The sequence below is a fragment of the Carcharodon carcharias genome, chromosome 24, assembly GCF_017639515.1.
Source record: "Carcharodon carcharias isolate sCarCar2 chromosome 24, sCarCar2.pri, whole genome shotgun sequence".
Classification (NCBI taxonomy): domain Eukaryota; kingdom Metazoa; phylum Chordata; class Chondrichthyes; order Lamniformes; family Lamnidae; genus Carcharodon; species Carcharodon carcharias.
Genome location: NC_054490.1, coordinates 12378399 through 12392221, shown reverse-complemented (window position 1 = coordinate 12392221; position 13823 = coordinate 12378399). Strand labels below are relative to the sequence as shown.

The 13823-nt window shown below is 56.8% G+C and overlaps 1 protein-coding gene across 1 annotated transcript in view; it reads right to left on the bottom strand.

Moving 5' to 3' along the window:
• LOC121269343 (protein phosphatase Slingshot homolog 3-like) overlaps positions 1 to 13823 on the bottom strand; it is a 39535-nt gene that overhangs the window by 23470 nt on the left and 2242 nt on the right. Inside the window, exons 2-5 of the mRNA XM_041173894.1 lie at positions 13472 to 13637; positions 12132 to 12253; positions 11315 to 11386; positions 10215 to 10280 (exon numbers count right to left, since the gene is read on the bottom strand). Of these exons, the coding sequence (XP_041029828.1) occupies positions 10215 to 10280; positions 11315 to 11386; positions 12132 to 12253; positions 13472 to 13637 (426 nt within the window). The remainder of the gene's footprint in view (positions 1 to 10214; positions 10281 to 11314; positions 11387 to 12131; positions 12254 to 13471; positions 13638 to 13823) is intronic.

Below are 13823 nucleotides of genomic sequence, written 5' to 3'. Positions count from 1 at the left end.
GGGAACGCCGCACTGTTGGAGGGTCAGTACAGAGGGAGTGCTGCACTGTCGGAGGGTCAGTACTGAGGGAGTGCTGCACTGTCGGAGGGTCAGTAATGAGGGAGTGCTGCACTGTCATAGGGTCAGTACTGAGGGAGTGCCGCACTGTCGGAGGGTCAGTACTGAGGGAGTGCCGCACTGTTCGAAGGTCAGCACTGAGAAAGCGACGCACTGTCACAGGGTCAGTACTGACGGAGCGCCGCACTGTTCGAAGGTCAGTACTGAGAAAGCGACGCACTGTCGGAGGGTCAGTACTGAGGGATTGCTGCAATGTCAGAGGGTGAGTACTGAGGGACGACGCACTGTCGGAGGGTCAGTACTGAGGGAGTGCCGCACTGTCGGAGGGTCAGTACTGAGGGAGGGCCGCACTGTCGGAGGGTCAGTACTGAGGGAGTGCCGCACTGTCGGAGGGTCAGTACTGAGGGAGTGCTGCACTGTCGGAGGGTCAGTACTGAGGGAGCGCTGCCCTGTCGTAGGGTCAGTAATGAGGGAGTGCCGCACTGTCGGGGGGTCAGTACTGACGGAGTGCCACACTGTCGGAGGGTCAGTACTGAGGGAGTGCCGCATTGTCACAGAGTCAGTCCTGAGGGAGCGCCGCACTGTCGGAGAGTCAGTACTGACGGAGTGCTGCACTGTCAGAGGGTCAGTAGTGAGGGAGTGCTGCACTGTCAGAGGGTCAGTACTGAGGGAGGGCCGCACTGTGGGAGGGTCAGTACTGAGGGAGTGCCGCACTGTCAGAGGGTCAGTACTGAGGGAACGCCGCACTGTCGGAGGGTCAGTACTGAGGGAGTGCTGCACTGTCGGAGGGTCAGTAATGAGGGAGTGCTGCACTGTCAGACGGTCAGTACTGAGGGAGTGCCAAACAGTCAGAGGGTCAGTACTGAGAGAGTGCCACACTGTCGGAGGGTCAGTACTGAGGAAGTGCCGCACTGTCGGAGGGTCAGTACTGACGGAGTGCCGCACTGTCAGAGGGTCAGTACTGAGGGAGTGCCGCTCTGTCAGAGGGTTAGTACTGAGGGAGCGCCGCACTGTCGGAGGGTCAGTACTGAGGGAGTGCCGCACTGTCAGAGGGTCAGTACTGAGGGAGCGCCGCACTGTCGGAGGGTCAGTACTGAGGGAGTGCCGCACTGTCGGAGGGTCAGTACTGAGGGAGTGCCGCACTGTCAGAGGGTCAGTACTGAGGGAGTGCCGAACTGTCGGAGGGTCAGTACTGAGGGAATGCCGCACTGTCGGAGGGTCAGTACTGAGGGACCGCCGCACTGTCGGAGCGTCAGTACTGAGGGAATGCAGTACTGTCGGAGGGTCAGTGCTGAGGGAGCGCCGCACTGTCAGAGGGTCAGTACTGAGGGAGTGCCGCACTGTCAGAGGGTCAGTACTGAGGGAGTGCCGCACTGTTGGAGGGTCAGTACTGAGGGAGCGCCGCACGGTCGGAGCGTCAGTACTGAGGGAGTGCCGCACTGTTCGAAGGTCAGCACTGAGAAAGCGACGCACTGTCACAGGGTCAGTACTGACGGAGCGCCGCACTGTTCGAAGGTCAGTACTGAGAAAGCGACGCACTGTCGGAGGGTCAGTACAGAGGGATTGCTGCACTGTCAGAGGGTGAGTACTGAGGGACGCCGCACTGTCGGAGGGTCAGTAATGAGGGAGTGCTGCACTGTCAGAGGGTCAGTACTGAGGGAGTGCCAAACAGTCAGAGGGTCAGTACTGAGAGAGTGCCACACTGTCGGAGGGTCAGTACTGAGGGAGTGCAGTACTGTCGGAGGGTCAGTGCTGAGGGAGCGCCGCACTGTCAGAGGGTCAGTACTGAGGGAGTGCCGCACTGTCAGAGGGTCAGTACTGAGGGAGTGCTGCACTGTCGGAGGGTCAGTACTGAGGGAGCGCTGCCCTGTCGTAGGGTCAGTAATGAGGGAGTGCCGCACTGTCGGAGGGTCAGTACTGAGGGAGTGCCGCACTGTCGGAGGGTCAGTACTGACGGAGTGCCGCACTGTCGGAGGGTCAGTACTGAGGGAGTGCCGCATTGTCACAGAGTCAGTCCTGAGGGAGCGCCGCACTGTCGGAGTGTCAGTACTGACAAAGTGCTGCACTGTCAGAGGGTCAGTACTGAGGGAGTGCTGCACTGTCAGAGGGTCAGTACTGAGGGAGCGCCGCACTGTGGGAGGGTCAGTACTGAGGGAGTGCCGCACTGTCAGAGGGTCAGTACTGAGGGAGTGCCGCACTGTCGGAGGGTCAGTACTGAGGGAGTGCCGCACTGTCGGAGGGTCAGTACTGAGGGAGTGCTGCACTGTCGGAGGGTCAGTAATGAGGGAGTGCTGCACTGTCAGAGGGTCAGTACTGAGGGAGTGCCGCACTGTCGGAGGGTCAGTACTGAGGGAGTGCCGCACTGTTCGAAGGTCAGCACTGAGAAAGCGACGCACTGTCACAGGGTCAGTACTGACGGAGCGCCGCACTGTTCGAAGGTCAGTACTGAGAAAGCGACGCACTGTCGGAGGGTCAGTGCTGAGGGATTGCTGCAATGTCAGAGGGTCAGTACTGAGGGAACGCCGCACTGTCGGAGGGTCAGTACAGAGGGAGTGCTGCACTGTCGAAGGGTCAGTACTGAGGGAGTGCTGCACTGTCGGAGGGTCAGTAATGAGGGAGTGCTGCACTGTCAGAGGGTCAGTACTGAGGGAGTGCCGCACTGTCGGAGGGTCAGTACTGAGGGAGTGCCGCACTGTTCGAAGGTCAGCACTGAGAAAGCGACGCACTGTCACAGGGTCAGTACTGAAGGAGCGCCGCACTGTTCGAAGGTCAGTACTGAGAAAGCGACGCACTGTCGGAGGGTCAGTACTGAGGGATTGCTGCAATGTCAGAGGGTGAGTACTGAGGGACGCCGCACTGTCGGTGGGTCAGTACTGAGGGAGTGCCGCACTGTCGGAGGGTCAGTACTGAGGGAGGGCCGCACTGTCGGAGGGTCAGTACTGAGGGAGTGCCGCACTGTCGGAGGGTCAGTACTGAGGGAGTGCTGCACTGTCGGAGGGTCAGTACTGAGGGAGCGCTGCCCTGTCGTAGGGTCAGTAATGAGGGAGTGCCGCACTGTCGGGGGGTCAGTACTGACGGAGTGCCGCACTGTCGGAGGGTCAGTACTGAGGGAGTGCCGCATTGTCACAGAGTCAGTCCTGAGGGAGCGCCGCACTGTCGGACAGTCAGTACTGACGGAGTGCTGCACTGTCAGAGGGTCAGTACTGAGGGAGTGCCGCACTGTCAGAGGGTCAGTACTGAGGGAACGCCGCACTGTCGGAGGGTCAGTACTGAGGGAGTGCTGCACTGTCGGAGGGTCAGTAATGAGGGAGTGCTGCACTGTCAGACGGTCAGTACTGAGGGAGTGCCAAACAGTCAGAGGGTCAGTACTGAGAGAGTGCCACACTGTCGGAGGGTCAGTACTGAGGGAGTGCCGCACTGTCGGAGGGTCAGTACTGACGGAGTGCCGCACTGTCAGAGGGTCAGTACTGAGGGAACGCCGCACTGTCGGAGGGTCAGTACTGAGGGAACGCCGCACTGTCGGAGGGTCAGTACTGAGGGAGTGCTGCACTGTCGGAGGGTCAGTAATGAGGGAGTGCTGCACTGTCAGACGGTCAGTACTGAGGGAGTGCCAAACAGTCAGAGGGTCAGTACTGAGAGAGTGCCACACTGTCGGAGGGTCAGTACTGAGGGAGTGCCGCACTGTCAGAGGGTCAGTACTGAGGGAGCGCCGCACTGTCGGAGGGTCAGTACTGAGGGAGTGCCGCACTGTCGGAGGGTCAGTACTGAGGGAGTGCCGCACTGTCAGAGGGTCAGTACTGAGGGAGTGCCGAACTGTCGGAGGGTCAGTACTGAGGGAATGCCGCACTGTCGGAGGGTCAGTACTGAGGGACCGCCGCACTGTCGGAGCGTCAGTACTGAGGGAGTGCAGTACTGTCGGAGGGTCAGTGCTGAGGGAGCGCCGCACTGTCAGAGGGTCAGTACTGAGGGAGTGCCGCACTGTCAGAGGGTCAGTACTGATGGAGTGCCGCACTGTCGGAGGGTCAGTACTGAGGGAGCGCCGCACTGTCGGAGCGTCAGTACTGAGGGAGTGCCGCACTGTTCGAAGGTCAGCACTGAGAAAGCGACGCACTGTCACAGGGTCAGTACTGACGGAGCGCCGCACTGTTCGAAGGTCAGTACTGAGAAAGCGACGCACTGTCGGAGGGTCAGTACAGAGGGATTGCTGCACTGTCAGTGCGTGAGTACTGAGGGACGCCGCACTGTCGGCGGGTCAGTACTGAGGGAGCGCCGCACTGTCGGAGGGTCAGTACTGAGGGAGCGCCGCACTGTCGGAGGGTCAGTACTGAGGGAGTGCCGCACTGTCGGAGGGTCAGTACTGACGGAGTGCCGCACTGTCGGAGGGTCAGTACTGAGGGAGTGCCGCATTGTCACAGAGTCAGTCCTGAGGGAGCGCCGCACTGTCGGAGAGTCAGTACTGACAGAGTGCTGCACTGTCAGAGGGTCAGTACTGAGGGAGTGCTGCACTGTCAGAGGGTCAGTACTGAGGGAGCGCCGCACTGTGGGAGGGTCAGTACTGAGGGAGTGCCGCACTGTCAGAGGGTCAGTACTGAGGGAACGCCGCACTGTCGGAGGGTCAGTACAGAGGGAGTGCTGCACTGTCGGAGGGTCAGTACTGAGGGAGTGCTGCACTGTCGGAGGGTCAGTAATGAGGGAGTGCCCCACTGTCAGAGGGTCAGTACTGAGGGAGTGCCGCACTGTCGGAGGGTCAGTACTGAGGGAGTGCCGCACTGTTCGAATGTCAGCACTGAGAAAGCGACGCACTGTCACAGGGTCAGTACTGACGGAGCGCCGCACTGTTCGAAGGTCAGTACTGAGAAAGCGACGCACTGTCGGAGGGTCAGTACTGAGGGATTGCTGCAATGTCAGAGGGTGAGTACTGAGGGACGCCTCACTGTCGGAGGGTCAGTACTGAGGGAGCGCCGCACTGTCGGAGTGTCAGTACTGAGGGAGGGCCGCACTGTTGGAGGGTCAGTACTGAGGGAGTGCCGCACTGTCAGAGGGTCAGTACTGAGGGAGGGCCGCACTGTCGGAGGGTCAGTACTGAGGGAGCGCTGCCCTGTCGTAGGGTCAGTAATGAGGGAGTGCCGCACTGTCGGAGGGTCAGTACTGACGGAGTGCCGCACTGTCGGAGGGTCAGTACTGAGGGAGTGCCGCATTGTCACAGAGTCAGTCCTGAGGGAGCGCCGCACTGTCGGAGAGTCAGTACTGAGGGAGTGCTGCACTGTCAGAGGGTCAGTACTGAGGGAGTGCTGCACTGTCAGAGGATCAGTACTGAGGCAGCGCCGCACTGTGGGAGGGTCAGTACTGAGGGAGTGCCGCACTGTCAGAGGGTCAGTACTGAGGGAACGCCGCACTGTCGGAGGGTCAGTACTGAGGGAGTGCTGCACTGTCGGAGGGTCAGTAATGAGGGAGTGCTGCACTGTCAGACGGTCAGTACTGAGGGAGTGCCAAACAGTCAGAGGGTCAGTACTGAGAGAGTGCCACACTGTCGGAGGGTCAGTACTGAGGGAGTGCCGCACTGTCGGAGGGTCAGTACTGAGGGAGTGCCACACAGTCGGAGGGTCAGTACTGAGGGAGTGCTGCGCTGTTGGAGGGTCAGTACTGAGGGAGTGCCACACAGTCGGAGGGTCAGTACTGAGGGAGTGCCGCACTCTCGGAGGCTCAGTACTGAGGGCTCGCTGCACTGTTGGAGGGTCAGTAATGAGGGAGTGCTGCACTGTCAGAGGGTCAGTACTGAGGGAGTGCTGCACTGTTGGAGGGTCAGTACTGAGGGAGTGCTGCACTGTCGGAGGGTCAGTACACAGGGAGTGCCGCAGTGTCGGAGGGTCGGTACTGAGGGAGTGCCACACTGTCAGAGGGTCAGTAATGAGGGAGTGCTGCACTGTCGGAGTGTCAGTACTGACGGAGCGCCGCACTGCCGGAGGGTCAGTACTGAGGGAGTGCCGCTCTGTCGGAGGGTCAGTACTGAGGGAGCGCCGCACTGTCGGAGGGTCAGTACTGAGGGAGTGCCTCACTGTCAGAGGGTCAGTACTGAGGGAGCGCCGCACTGCCGGAGGGTCAGTACTGAGGGAGTGCCGCACTGTCTGAGGGTCAGTACTGAGGGAGTGCCGCACTGTCAGAGGGTCAGTACTGAGGGAGTGCCGCACTGTCGGAGGGTCAGTACTGAGGGAGTGCCGCACTGTCGGAGGGTCAGTACTGAGGGAGCGCCGCACTGTCGGAGCGTCAGTACTGACGGAGTGCCTCACTGTCGGAGGGTCAGTACTGAGGGAGTGCCGCATTGTCACAGAGTCAGTCCTGAGGGTGCGCCGCACTGTCGGAGAGTCAGTACTGACGGAGTGCCGCACTGTCAGAGGGTCAGTACTGAGGGAGTGCTGCACTGTCAGAGGGTCAGTACTGAGGGAGCGCCGCACTGTGGGAGCGTCAGTACTGAGGGAGTGCCGCACTGTCAGGGGGTCAGTACTGAGGGAACGCCGCACTGTCGGAGGGTCAGTACTGAGGGAGTGCTGCACTGTCGGAGGGTCAGTACTGAGGGAGTGCTGCACTGTCGGAGGGTCAGTACTGAGGGAGTGCCGCACTGTCGGGGGGTCAGTACTGAGGGAGTGCTGCACTGTCGGAGGGTCAGTACTGAGGGAGTGCCGCACTGTCGGAGGGTCAGTACTGAGGGAGCACCGCACTGTCGGAGGGTCAGTACTGAGGGCGTGCCGCACTGTCGGGGGGTTAGTACTGAGGGAGCACCGCACTGTCGGAGGGTCAGTACTGAGGGAGAGCCGCGCTGTCGGAGGGTCAGTACTGAGGGAGTGCTGCACTGTCAGAGGGTCAGTACTGAGGGAGTTCCGCACTGTCGGAGGGTCAGTACTGAGGGAGTGCTGCACTGTCGGAGGGTCAGCGTATTGAAAGGATCCAACGGCCACTATTGGATAAACGCTGCTGGGAGGGATTTCTCCCCAATGTCCTGCGGCCGATATTAATGCTGTAAACATCAGAACAAATGGTTCTTAGCATATCACAGAATCAATAAACTGTGACAGAACAGGGCGGGCCATTCATCCCATTGTGTATGTGCTGGCCCTCTGTGAGATCAACTCAGAGTCCCCCTCCCATCCGACCTTGTCCCTGTATCTCTGCACATTCTTCCCTTTCAGACCATGATCCAATTCCCTAACCAAAGACTCGATTGTCCCTGTCACCCCCACACTCTCAGACAGTGCATTCCAGATCCTAACCACCCGATTGACCCTGTCTCCCCAACACTCTCAGACAGTGCATTCCAGATCCTAACCACTCGATTGACCCTGTCTCCCCCACAGTCTCAGACAGGGCATTCCACATCCTAACCACTCGATTGACCCTGTCTCCACCACACTCTCAGACAGTGCGTTCCACTCGATTGACCCTGTCTTCACCAAACTTTCAGACAGTGTGTTTCAGATCCTAACCACTCGATTGACCCTGTCTCCACCACACTCGCAGACAGTGCGTTCCAGATCCTAACCACTCGATTGACCCTGTCTCCACCACACTCTCAGACAGTGCATTCCAGATCCTAACCCCTCGATTGACCCTGTCTCCACCACACTCTCAGACAGTGCGTTCCAGACCCTAACCACTCGATTGACCCTGTCTCCACCACACTCTCAGACAGTGCGTTCCAGACCCTAACCCCTCGATTGACCCTGTCTCCACCACACTCTCAGACAGTGCATTCCAGACCCTAACCACTCGATTGACCCTGTCTCCATCACTCTCTCAGACAGTGCGTTCCACTCGATTGACCCTGTCTCCACTACACTCTCAGACAGTGTGTTCCAGATCCTAACCACTCGATTGACCCTGTCTCCCTCACACTCTCAGAAAGTGCATTCCAGATCCTAACCACTCGAATGACCCTGTCTCCACATCACTCTCAGACAGTGCGTTCCAGATCCTAACCACTTGATTAATCCTGTCTCCACCACACACTCAGACTGTGCGTTCCACATCCTAACCACTTGATTGACCCTCACTCCACCAGACTCTCAGACAGTGTGTTCCACTCGATTGACCCTGTCTCCCACACACTCTCAGACATTGCATTCCAGATCCTAACCACTTGATTGACCGTCTCCACCACACTCTTAGACAGTGCATTCCAGATCCTAACCACTTGATTGACCCTGTCTCCACCACACTCTCAGACAGTGCGTTCCAGATCATAACCACTCGATTGACCCTGTCTCCACCACACTCTCAGAGAGTGCATTCCAGATCCTAACCTCTCGATTGACCCTTCTCCACCACACTCTCAGACAGTGCATTCCAGATGCTAACCATCGATTGACCCTGTCTCCACCACATTCTCAGACAGTGCGTTCCAGACCCTAACCACCTGATTGACCCTGTCTCCACCACACTCTCAGACAGTGCGTTCCAGATCATAACCACTCGATTGACCCTGTCTCCCCCACACTCTCAGACAGTGCATTCCAGATGCTAACCATTGATTGACCCTGTCTCCCCCACACTCTCAGACTGTGCGTTCCATACCCTAACCACTTGATTGACCCTGTCTCCACCACACTCTCAGACTGTGCGTTCCAGATCATAACCACTCGATTGACCCTGTCTCCTCATCACTCTCAGACAGTGCGTTCCAGACCCTAACCACCTGATTGACCCTGTCTCCACATCACTCTCAGACAGTGCGTTTCAGATCCTAACCACTTGATTAATCCTGTCTCCACCACACACTCAGACTGTGCGTTCCACATCCTAACCACTTGATTAACCCTCACTCCACCAGACTCTCAGACAGTGTGTTCCACTCGATTGACCCTGTCTCCCACACACTCTCAGACATTGCATTCCAGATCCTAACCACTTGATTGACCGTCTCCACCATACTCTTAGACAGTGCATTCCAGATCCTAACCACTTGATTGACCCTGTCTCCACCACACTCTCAGAGAGTGCATTCCAGATCCTAACCTCTCGATTGACCCTTCTCCACCACACTCTCAGACAGTGCATTCCAGATGCTAACCACTCGATTGACCCTGTCTCCCCCACATCCTCAGACAGTGCGTTCCACTCGATTGACCCTGTCTCCACCACACTGTCAGACAGTGTTTTCCAGATCCTAACCACTCGATTGACCCTGTCTCCATCAAACTCGCAGACAGTGTATCAGATCCTAACCACTCGATTGACCCTTTCTCCACCATACTCTCAGACTGTGCATTGCATATCCTAACCACTCGAAGGACCCTGTCTCCTCATCACTCTCAGACAGTGCGTTCCAGATCCTAACCACTCGATTGACCCTGTCTCCCCAACACTCTCAGACAGTGCATTCCAGATCCTAACCACTCGATTGACCCTGTCTCCCCCACAGTCTCAGACAGTGTGTTCCACTCGATTGACCGTGTCTCCCCCACACTCTCAGACAGTGAATTCCAGATCCTAACCACTCGATTGACCCTGTCTCCACCACACTCTCAGGCAGTGCGTTCCAGACCCTAACCACTCAATTGACCCTTACTCCACCACACCCTCAGACAGTGCACTCCTCATGTCGCTGTTGCTTCTTTCACCAATCACCTTAAATCTGTGTGCCTCTGTTTCTCGATCCTTCCACCAATGGGAACAGTTTCTCCCTATCGACTCTGTCCAGACCCCTCATGAGTTTGAACACCTCGATCAAATCTCCTCTCGACCTTCTCTCCTCCAAGGAGAACAGTCCCAGCTTCTCCAATCTCTCCACGTCACTGAAATTCCTCATCCCTGGAACCATTCTCGTCAATCTTTTCCACACACTCCCTAAAGCCTTCACATCCTTCCTAAAGTGCGGTGCCCAGAACTGGACACCAAGCTCCAGATCAGACTGAGCTGGGGCTCCTTGTGGGATCATGCTGTGCAGAAGCTGCAAGCTGCATTTTCCACAAGACAAAGAGCGCCTGCACTTCACAAATAAGCCTTCACGGGCTGGCTCACCAAGTCCAGAGCTGGTGAAAGGTGACAGAGAAGTGGGTGACCCTTATTCCTCCCTCTCTCTCTCTCTCTCTCTCCCTTTCTCATTCCCCTTATCTCTCAGCCATCCCCGAATTCCCACATTTACAACGCTTCCGACAGTGACTCACCACATCACCTGGACGCTGACTGGCTTAAAGAGACAGGTTCGGCAGCCACTGGTGACACTGAATCCCCTGTGAACAGAGAGGCAGATGGTCAGGGACACAGAGGTGGCGTTGAGGAAGCAACCCACTCGCCTGGACGAGTGCAGCCTCCACAACACTCAAGAAGCTCGACACCATCCAGGACAAAGCAGCCCCACTTGATCGGCTCCCCATCCACAAACATTCACTCCCTCCACCGCCGACGCACAGTAGCAGCAGTGTGTGTACCATCTACAAGATGCACTGCAGCAATTCATCAAGGTTCCTTTGACAGTGCCACCCAAACCCACGACCACTACAATCCAGAAGGACAAGGGCAGCAGACACATGGGGAACACCCACCACCTGGAAGTTCCCCTCCGAGCCACTCACCATCCTGACTTGGAAATATATCGGCCGTTCCTTCACTGTCGCTGGGTCAAAATCCTGGAACTCCCTCCCTAACAGCGCTGTGGGTGTACCTACACCGCACGGGGACTGCAGCGGCTCAAGAAGGCAGCTCACCCACCACCTTCTCAAGGGGCAATTAGGGATGGGCAATAAATGCTGGGCCCGGCCAGAGAAGCCCACATCCCCATCAATCAATAAACAGAGAGTGATTTCCGGGAGCGGGGTAAAGAGAGAGACCTCCCCAGATATTGGAGTGTGAGAGAGAGGGGGTTAGAGAGACCTCCCCAGATACAGGAGTGTGAGAGAGGGAGGGAGTTAGAGAGACCTCCCCAGATACAGGAGTGTGAGAGAGAGAGGGGGTTAGAGAGACCTCCCCAGATACAGGAGTGTGAGAGAGAGGGGGTTATAGAGACCTCCCCAGATACAGGAGTGTGAGAGAGAGAGGGGGTTAGAAAGACCTCCCCAGATACAGGAGTGTGAGAGAGATAGAGGGGGTTAGAGAGACCTCCCCAGATACAGGAGTGTGAGAGAGAAAGGGGGTTAGAGAGACCTCTCCAGATACAGGAGTGTGAGAGAGAAAGGGGGTTAGAGAGACCTCTCCAGATACAAGAGTGTGAGAGAGAGGGGGTGGTTAGAGGCACGTCCCCAGATACAGGAGTGCGTGATATTCTTACCCATCGCCATCTAAGAATACTTGTGTATCACTCCATACTGGCAGCACCAATCCGATAGTGCATTCTTGTTCACTGCGAGAAAAATTAATCAGTTATCAAAGTTTCACTTTGCATCCCACACATTTCCCCTATCACCCAGGGATCACCGGACAGTGATCAGGAGCAGGAACCCTGGCTGATTTCCCCTCTCTCTTTCTCTAAACCCAGGGATCACCGGACAGTGATCAGGATCAGAAACCCTGGCTGATTTCCCCTCTCTCTTTCTCTAAACCCAGGGATCACTGGACAGTGATCAGGAGTAGGAACCCTGGCTGATTTCCCCTCTCTCTCTTTAACCCAGGAATCACTGGGCAGTGATCAGGAGCAGGAACCCTGGCTGATTTCCCCTCTCTCTCTCTAACCCAGGGATCACTGGGCAGTGATCAGGAGCAGGAACCCTGGCTGATTTCCCCTCTCTCTTTCTCTAAACCCAGGGATCACTGGACAGTGATCAGGAGCAGGAACCCTGGCTGATTTCCTCCCTCTCTCTCTCTCTAACCCAGGGATCACTGGTCAGTGATCAGGAGCACGAACCCTGGCTGATTTCCCCTCTCTCTCTAACCCAGGGATCACTGGGCAGTGATCAGGAGCAGGAACCCTGGCTGATTTCCCCTCTCTCTCTCTCTCTAACCCAGGGATCACTGGACAGTGATCAGGAGCAGGAACCCTGGCTGATTTCCCCTCTCTCTCTAACCCAGGGATCACTGGACAGTGATCAGGAGCAGGAACCCTGGCTGATTTCCCCTCTCTCTCTAACCCAGGGATCACATAATCTTACCTTTTGTTTTCCTTGATATCCACTCCAAGGATGATATTCTCCCCAAATTCCAATCGCTGACTGTTGGAAGTGAGCAAAAAATATCGGGATCGCTGGGATTTCGCACACTCCAATCGGACAGCCTGTGTGTGTGACAGAGAAGGCCAAGAGGGGAGAGAGAGTGGGAGAGGGGGAGAGGGAGAGGGAGAGGGGGAGAGGGAGAGGGGGAGAGGGAGATGGGTAGAGGGGGAAAGAGAGAGTGGGAGGGAGAGAAGGGGGAGAGAGTGGGGGAGAGAGCAGGGGAGAGCGCAGGGGAAAGAGTAGAGTGGGGCAGAGAGTGGGGGAGAGAGCAGGGGAGAGCGCAGGGGAAAGAGTAGAGTGGGGCAGAGAGCGGGGGAGAGATGGGAGAGAGAGGCGGAGAGAGAGAGGGGGGAGAGAGTGGGGGAGAGAGTGGGGGAGAGACGGGAGAGAGAGGCGGAGAGAGAGAGGGGAGGGAGAGAGGGAGATGGAAACGGGGAGAGCAAGAGGAGGAGAGGGAGAGGGGGAGAGGGATAGGGAGGGTGGGAAAGAGAGGGTGGGAGAGAGAGGGAGAGTGAGAGAGTGGGGGAGAAATGGGAAGGGGGGAGAGTGAGGGGGAGAATGCAAAAAGAGAGATGAAGGAAATGCATCAAAGAACAGAGGGGAGGAAGGAAAAGGGGGAGAGAAGAGCATAAGGGAGGCAGTGAGGGAGAGAGAACAGCAGGTAAAATATTCAAAGTCAAAAATTAACACTAGGCCAATGAATAATGTAAGGAAATTACTCTGTATCTATCCCCGTGCTGTACCTGTCCTGGGAGTGTTTGATGGGGACAGTGTAGAGGGAACTTTACTCTGTATCTAACCCCGTGCTGTACCTGTCCTGGGAGTGTTTGATGGGGACAGCGTAGAGGAAGCTTTACTCTGTATCTAACCCCGTGTTGTACCTGTCCTGGGAGTGTTTGATGGGGACAGTGTAGAGGGAGCTTTACTCTGTATCTAACCCCGTGCTGTACCTGTCCTGGGAGTGTTTGATGGGGACAGTGTAGAGGAAGCTTTACTCTCTATCTCACCCCGTGCTGTACCTGTCCTGGGAGTGTTTGATGGGGACAGTGTACAGGGAGCTTTACTCTGTATCTAACCCCGTGCTGTACCTGTCCTGGGACTGTTTGATGGGGACAGTGTAGAGGAAGCTTTACTCTCTATCTCACCCCGTGCTGTACCTGTCCTGGGAGTGTTTGATGGGGACAGTGTACAGGGAGCTTTACTCTGTATCTAACCCCGTTCTGTACCTGTCCTGGGAGTGTTTATCAGGGATAGTTTAGAATGAGAGTTGGGTCACTAACCAGTGCGATGGTATCGTCCTGTCTCAGTAGGCCACACATGACCTCCAGGTGCTGTTCGATGGGTCCTACTTTGATGGTGTTGGGCAGTTGATTCGAAACGATCTTGGGATCAGGATCAATAATCGGGAAAAGCATCGCAGATCCTTGACCCATGAGGAAACTATCCCTGTCAGTGGGACACAGCAAACGTCCAGTATCAGTACACTCCAGTAAAAGAGGGGCGGAGTGGGAAAGGGGAGGGGGAAGATTTGGAAGGAGGAGGGGGCGTAGTGTGGGAGGGGGAGGGGAAGGGCAGGAAGTGGAAGAAGGGAGGGGGAGGGGAGGGGGTGGGGGAGTGGGAAAGCTAGCGGGA